Here is a 7,558-nt window from a genome sequence, read left to right as displayed (position 1 = left end):
AAAGGGGGGGGGGGGGAACTAAAGGCATGACTGAAGTGATTTCAATGGAAACTTGCAGCATCTGAAACAATAGCTCTGCAATGCTGTCCCAGTCATTTTAGTGGCTTCCCGCACAATTGCCAATGTTGGTGCTTTATATAGCCCTAAGTTAACTCTTTTGCCATTCATTAAAACGGGAAAGGAAGAAGAAGAGTTGCCTATTAGGGAAATCTTAAAAGGCCTCAGCAGCTCACCAGTCAGTTGGGAGAGAAAAGGCCCCCTGCAGCTGTGCAGTAATTTGGCTCAAGCGTTTGTAGCAAAATTACATCTTAATTCTTGAATAGTCACTAAAAGTTTTCAGGCAAGTGAGGAATCATGACTTTTCAGTCAAGTAGGCAACATGCATGATGAAGTAAAGTTGAATTTGATTAAAATACCAAAGTAAAACAGGGCTCTAACAACACATAGAAAGTACAGTGGGGAAATGAATGAGGGATCTTGCTCAGTTTTCCTAAAAAGGCATCGGGTGTGGAGAAACCAAACTTATTCCCAAGTTAGGAAAATGCTGCTATAATTGACAAATAAGTCACAAATAAGTGAACAACTTGTTGCCTAAGGCGCTGGCTTCGAGAGAGAATTGCAGTAAGCAGATTTAATGTCTCTCTGCCACCAAAAGGAGCATGCTGCACTTCCATCCATTTCCGTCCCCAGTGTGTACTTCGTGTTGCCACGTGCACTTGTTGGACCCCTCTGCAAGCTTCTTAGCTGAGCTAATGCAGCATAAAATTACCCTGATATAAACAGGAGGTATTTTTCTTTTTTTTTCTTTTTTTTTTGTCTAGTGAGTTTAGGAGAGCTTAAGGAGAATCTGTTTTCCAGCTCTTAAAGCTGTATGTGGCAAAGGCATAGAGTGTATTAAGGTAATTTGCTAAGTAAACGGAGTGATCTATGTTCAAAATACAGTAGGTGTGCATGCTTGGATAGCTCTGTGTGGAAAATCTATAGGAGGAAGGTCTGTAAAAACTTTCAGCTCTGTGAAGGCCAACCGTGTCCAACGCCTGCGTAAGTTACTTATTCAACAGGCAGAGCGCTGCTGGCAACTTTGCCTGCACTGGACAGAGGCTGTGGAGGTCTCTGGAAGGCTTCCTTCTGGAGGAGGTAGCCTTGGTGTTCGTGTAGCATCAAGACAGTAGGTCTCTGCCTCTCATTGCCCACTACTGCCCCTGCTTTGCTCTTGCTCTGGTGGTTTTTGGAGCCTTTGGGCCAGTTCAAGTCCCAAGACCTGCAAGGAACAGCACAGGAAGAGCAATTTGGTGGGCTACAGGAGCAAAGCTCTGTCTTTTCAGGGTGGCAAGGTACATGTGAAGGAGCATGGGAAGAGCAGGTCTTGTCCTCAAACCCATTTGATTTCCCCCTGTGGTGCAACTCTGACTATGTTAGGAGTATCTTTTTGAAGCATCTGCATATCACGCTATGTGGATTGCAGATTCTTCAAGAAGCCTGGGGTTGCTTGTATCCCTAGTTATTTACCTGTGCAGGCAGCACTTAGCATTTGATCTAGGTAATAGTATGCAGTGTAGGCTGAGACTTCAGTGGCACAGAAATCTCTCTCTGGAATAGTTTGGATGGCAGCAGATAGCATCCCAGGGCTGTTTTACCAGGGAGATTGTGTATGGTTTAATTTCTCACAAGCATTTCCGTGTACTGTTGGGTCAGATAACACTGTCTATGTATAAAAGGGGTTTTTGATACTCTAAAACACCATCCTGTCAAAAGACTGCTGGATCACCAAATACATGGCTGATAGCTGTTCTGGAGTTCTGGTTTTTGAGGAACGTACTGCATGCCTTGGTGAGGAAGGAGCCTGGGTTTGTGTCTGGGAGGACGTGCTGATGGTGCCTCCTACCAGAGACCTTATCTGGCCTCATTTGGCTTTCACAGGCCCAGGAGGGTCTTGGATTTCCTGATTCTTCGTTATCAGTAACCATTCATTTGCATAACTTGTATAATGTCAGAAGAAATTCTATGTCCTAATGATGGATAACCTCGAGTAAATAGAGTGGGAGGAGGGGAAGAAGGGAACTGATGTATGCTAAGCATGAAGCCTTTTTTAATCAACATCAGGGAATGGCAGGTCAGGCTTGTGATGAGAATTAAGTTCCTAATTCTGAGTGTTTGCATAATGCCCTTCTCTACAAAACACTTCCACAAATACTAATTAGTGTGAATTACAACTTAGTGATTACGAAAATTATGGCTGTGAAAATCTGCACAGATCGCTGATAACACAGAGTTCATAGTTTTGGGGTGGTTTTTTTTCTGCATTCAAGGTTTTGTCTGAGGTACTTGCCCTCCCTGCCCAAGTGCTTTGTGTTCCATAAATACAAAATCTGAAGCACGCACGGCAGTAACCGCCCCAGTATCCAGCTTGTTCCCAGTGCATTGCCTGCCACCGAGGCAGTGGTGTGGTGTTCCCACCCTCAGCTCTATGGCAGCTCATCTTCTGGTGGGCTGGGTTTGCACGCTGACGAAGAGCAGTCTACTTTGACCTTGCTGTCTTCAGTTTGCACGTTAGTACTTTCTGTTTTAAAATCGTTGAATGGTTAGTGCCAACAAAATTAAATCTTTGAGGTGCCCCACAAGTGATGCTACAGGTGAAAAAAAATATAGTAAACCTGTCCTCATGCAAGGAGACATGATATTACCTTTTTACGTGTGACTTCAAAAAGGTGTGAGTGGTGACACACATACTGGTGCACTCTTGTAATTCCCTAACATGTCAAAAATGACAACCATGTCACCTTTTCAGCCCTTCACCCTGTATTTTATTGATCTTGTTCCATTTTAAGTAAAGCAAAATCCAAAGTTTTGATCATGAATGCATATATACGGTATACTTTACAGCTGCTGGTAACAGTCGCCTGAAATAATTGAATGGAAATGCTTCAGTATGTGAAACTGGACTAAGTTGTGAGATTTAAATGCTCTTTATTGCGCTGACATTCAACCTGATGGCTGGCTTGCAGCTGACAGACTACTTTGAATGGGTCTGGTGAAAGCTGCCTACGAAAAGCAAGTTCGCATATTCTTTGTGGAAATGGCATATGGAGCTGACTAAAAGGGATCCTCAGTTCCACTGGGAAACTTGTGGGAGTTGACAAGTTGAAAAATTTTGGAAATCTCCACATAAAGATCCAATTCTTGCTTAAAAATAGCCATGTGCTCTGGTGCTTTGTATCATTCTCCTTGCATGGGAAGAGCCAGGGGGAAGGGGAATTATAAACACTAAGCGTATGAGTGAGAGAGGTAAAAATCTCCTATTCCTTTGGCATAAAAGAGCCAAACTCTGCAGCAAGTGCCTCCACCTTCAGCAGCAGCCATAGCTCTTCCTCCTCATCGGCGCTGCACCAACACCTGTGACTGCAGGTTGCAGCTCCAAGGGAGGACTGCAAATCTCTACACCCCTCTTGCCAGTCATCATTTTTGGAGTGGTTTCTTCCTCACCCTCCAGTCAGGCTGGTTTTGTGGGTCTCTGCAGCCACTGTGGGCATGGCAAGGTGGAGGGACTTGGAGCTCGCAGTTTTCCCGTGAGTGTTACTGTCGGCTCTCTAAGGCTCAGTGAAGCGACAGGAGACTTCTTTTGTGCTCAGTCCGTGTTTGCTAGGCTCACCCTCGGCAATGACGCCAAGAAAAGTAGTTTTTTGAGCCAGCTCCTCTTGCAGATGAGACTGAAAACATATGTCTGTTGGGAAGAGGAGACCTCTGTAGTAAGCTCTGTGACTGTAGGCTATAGGGAAACAATAATATACCATGCCATATAACATAGAATACCACACACTCTCCCGCGCTACTACGGAAAGCACTAAGAAGTTGCTTCTAATCTCCAAGAGACTTGTTTATGGCCTTATAGTAGTTCCTAGATGTTTCCTTGTTCATCTTGGGTGTTTTGAAAATGGTGGTTAAATCAAGCATTAATATGATGTGCTGTCTCTGCTTAATCCCATCGGAAATGAACTTGTCAGTGCACAGCTGGCTGACGAATCTGGGTTTTAGTAAGCAGAAAAAAAAATGAGAAGAATAGAACAAGTGTTAAGAACGGGTGGCAATGTTTGGAAGGGATTGCATGACTTTGTTCCCCATCTTTGCCAGCTGTAATGATCTAGTGTTATGTCCATCCCGGCTTTAACACTGTTTTTCCATGCTTCCTTATTTTTTAGGGTTGGTCGACAGCCTGTACTGCTCTTCTCTGTCATATTCATTTTGATATTTGGACTGACTGTGGCACTCTCAGTGAACGTGACCATGTTCAGCACACTCAGGTTTTTTGAGGGGTTTTGCCTGGCTGGAATAGTCCTCTCCCTGTACGCACTGCGTGAGTATGCCTTCCTCACCCATCCAAATGTGTCTTTATCAAATACATGGTTTGCTGTTCTCTGGCATCCCGCTCTTGTCCAAACAGATCAAACCAGAACCATACGGACTGAAAAAGCTTTAGCCTGAGTTTTGGTAAGGAGGTAGGAATTTTGCAGCTATCTCTTTAGGTTGTTTGAGAGCTCATTTTAAAAGAGTTCTAAGGTGGTTTGGGTTTCCTTGTTGTTATTCAAACCTAGAAGTCATTGGTGTTGTAGCCGTAATGTGTAATGGGAGTTGATTTCTCCTTGCGGTATTGAGCTCAGTAGGAGACTCCCCGCTTCAGCTGTCTCTAGCAGTACATATTCTGGCACTTTTTCAGAAATTTCTCTGCTACTTCCACTAAGAGATCCCATGTCCCTGCCTCAGGATTGTAAAGTACAGCAAAAATATGTGAGAAGAGGAGCCTGAAGTCCTTTTATCAAGATTTTTTTGTTGGTGGTGGTGGTTTTGTCTGTTTCATGGGAAGAAAAAAACCAACTGAGGGAAACTTGAGGGAAAGCTTGAAAGAAATGTCTACATGCTCATATCTGGGGTGATTGGTAAACTTGTAGCCAAAACATTTGAAAGCCCCTTTTGGAGGCCTTGCCTTTGGTGAGTACATGCGTGATGCTACCAGCCTAATCTGTGTCCCTTGAATATGCTCCCGAGAGCTCCATATGCTTCTGCTTCCTTGGCTATTTGTAATTAACAGGTGATACTGCACCAACTGAGGAAAACACAAAATTTACCCCTCTTCATTATGGCTCCGGAAGAGTATTGCCTGACTGTATCCTGGAAGTTGCTGTACAGATCTTCAAAAAATTTTTTATTTATTTCCTATCATAGATGGTATCTAACCCATCCAGATTTTATCCTTACTCTGCATGGAGTGCTTCGTAGTATTAAGTGCCGCAGGTTTTGTTTTGGTTTTGGTCTGTACCAAGGGGAAATAAGCCTGACTAGAGCATACAAGAGTTTGTTCTGTGTTGCACTTCTTTGTTACAGCTGATATGGTACCCGGGATACATATTTGTTTCTTCTCTTGCCTTTGGTCATGGAATCTCTAGTGAGAATTTTTCACCAAAACTACCACTGAGGACATTACACTTCTATTGGGAAGTGTTCCCGTGGCAAGAGGCTTCAGCCATTACCAGTATGACATTGAACTGCAAATTAGGCTTGTTGGGATTTTTCACAGCCCAGTGCAGCATGTTATTTTTTCTTGGTCAGTGGTTTTGGTATTTTTTTTTTTTTTAACTTTTAAGAGAGTCATTGCAACTGAAGATTTTCCTGGGGAAATGCCATCTAAGTACAAGTGTCGTTACGGACCTTTTGAGATCAGAGCGAGAGCGCGCATGAATCATCTTAGATCAGACAGTAGCTTGCCAGCCAAGGCTTTCATTCAGCAAATGGGAGATCCTGGTTAGTTCATGCTCTGCTTGGCCCAGAGCAAGGACTTGAGCCTGATTTCCCACCCACACCATCCCCCATAGTTCAAGCATTTGCTATAACCACTGCTGTCTGGATAGCCACTGCATGAATAGAGCTAGTAGGTGTTAGGAGAGAGCTGTGTGATATTAGCTGCAGCCTGAACATCGGTGTGCTTCTCTGGAAGTGAAAAAATGTGAAAGGTGCGGCACCTGCACCTCTGGTAAATCTTCTGACCTTCTGGCTGGGGAGGTGAGGGCAGTGGGTTTTACTGTATTAAATATTTTCATTTAAACAAAACAAAAAAGTTTTCGTCTTGGTATAGAGTAGTTGGAGAGGATTAATCCCTAGAGTCTTAAGAGAATGGGAATAACAGGCTTTTGTTTGATTTTATGGTTGGTTTTCATAATCTGTTAGGCTTCCTCTCAATTTGGATTTACTATCTTTCCTTTTCTGCTGGTGTCCATAGCATGCTGTTGCACTCCTTTTTGGAATCATCTTCTGTTCCATAGCCCCTCCTTCCTTTCTCTTAATGGCCTGGATTTCTTCCTCCAGAGGTTTCTTACCCCTGAATTCCCAGCTGGTTGCCCTGAACAGAACAATACAAAGTGGAAAGTTTGATCTGCTAGATGCAGTCATTAGCCAAAGTTTTCAAAGCTACTGTGCAGAAGCAAACCGTATAGGCTTGCATAGCCTGCAAAGGTAATTAGCCTGCCACAGGGATCCTTTTCCACTGTGTTGAGCTTGCTAGTTGTGCTTGGATTTATGGCTTGCCTAAGGGAAATTGTAAATAAGAGCCTTGGATGCTCTGGGAATGGGAAATGCACCGAAGCGCTGTCTTTAAAACGCAGAAAGGTTGAGTTGCCCTCACTGTTCAAACTGCACTCAACAGCCTGATGCTGTTTTCCTACATGTCTGCCCTAAGGTGCGGAGCGAGCCCGGGGACGAGCCTTACCTTCTGTGGAGGGCCAGCACTGAGCCTGAGCCGCCAGTGCTCCTCTGCAGGCTTTCCTCAGCCTCGGAGTGAGCTAGCTTCTTGTGGCCTCCAAGTACAGTCTCTTGCCTGGAGCTGCTTGGGACTTGTCTAAAGAAACCACTTTTGGATGTTGATTCATTAAATTGAAAAGTTTTCCTGCAGCTGCTGTCATTTTGTTGGAAAAGTTGTTTCAGGTGAAACTTCTAGTGAACCTGTGGGAAGAGGCAAGCTTTGCAGAGGTGACGGTGATTGCTGCGGAGGAGGGGAGCAGAGGAGAAATGAATGGGGGGCTTTCTCCTCCTGGGTGCTGTGGGTCTTTGCATCATCTAGGAGAGTGAAAGGTGGTTAATCCTTTTCCACTGAAAAACGCACACAGCTTTGGAAGGCTTTTGTTTCACACTGATATGGAGGGGCGGGGAGCTTCTACTGTCTTCCAGAAGCAGTTTCCTGCCTGGTACCAACCTTCAGTGGGCTCCTGTGCTCCTGAGCATCTGGCACACATCTTGGGTGGTGAGGCACCAGCAAGATCCCTGGGAAGCTCTCCCCAGGAGGGCGAAGAGGCTCCTGATATGCCACGCTCGGCAGCCGTCTGATGCATAGAGCTGGAGCTGCCTGCTGCGATACGCTGGTTAGGTCCCCTGCTATGTTTGCTGAGCAGATTTCTGCAGAATTGGGCCGCCCTTGATGGAGGAGGGTGCGGGGACCAGAGGTGAAATCTCCTGGAGAGAGAAATGGTGGAGGCGTGCTAAGGAGCACTCTGGCTGCAGGGGCTGGGGGGGGGGG

The 7,558-nt window shown here is 45.0% G+C and overlaps 1 protein-coding gene across 1 annotated transcript in view; it reads left to right on the top strand.

Annotated features, from left to right (window-relative positions):
- The window catches only part of SLC22A23 (solute carrier family 22 member 23), a 96,222-nt gene that overhangs the window by 746 nt on the left and 87,918 nt on the right, over positions 1-7,558 (top strand). Inside the window, exon 2 of the mRNA XM_009640387.2 lies at positions 4,197-4,351. Coding sequence (XP_009638682.1) covers positions 4,282-4,351 — 70 coding nt within the window. The 5' untranslated portion in view covers positions 4,197-4,281. The remainder of the gene's footprint in view (positions 1-4,196; positions 4,352-7,558) is intronic.

The sequence above is a fragment of the Egretta garzetta genome, unplaced genomic scaffold (genome assembly GCF_000687185.1).
Source record: "Egretta garzetta isolate BGI_Z169 unplaced genomic scaffold, ASM68718v1 scaffold246, whole genome shotgun sequence".
NCBI lineage: Eukaryota > Metazoa > Chordata > Aves > Pelecaniformes > Ardeidae > Egretta > Egretta garzetta.
This window is presented reverse-complemented; position numbering and strand designations above follow the sequence as displayed.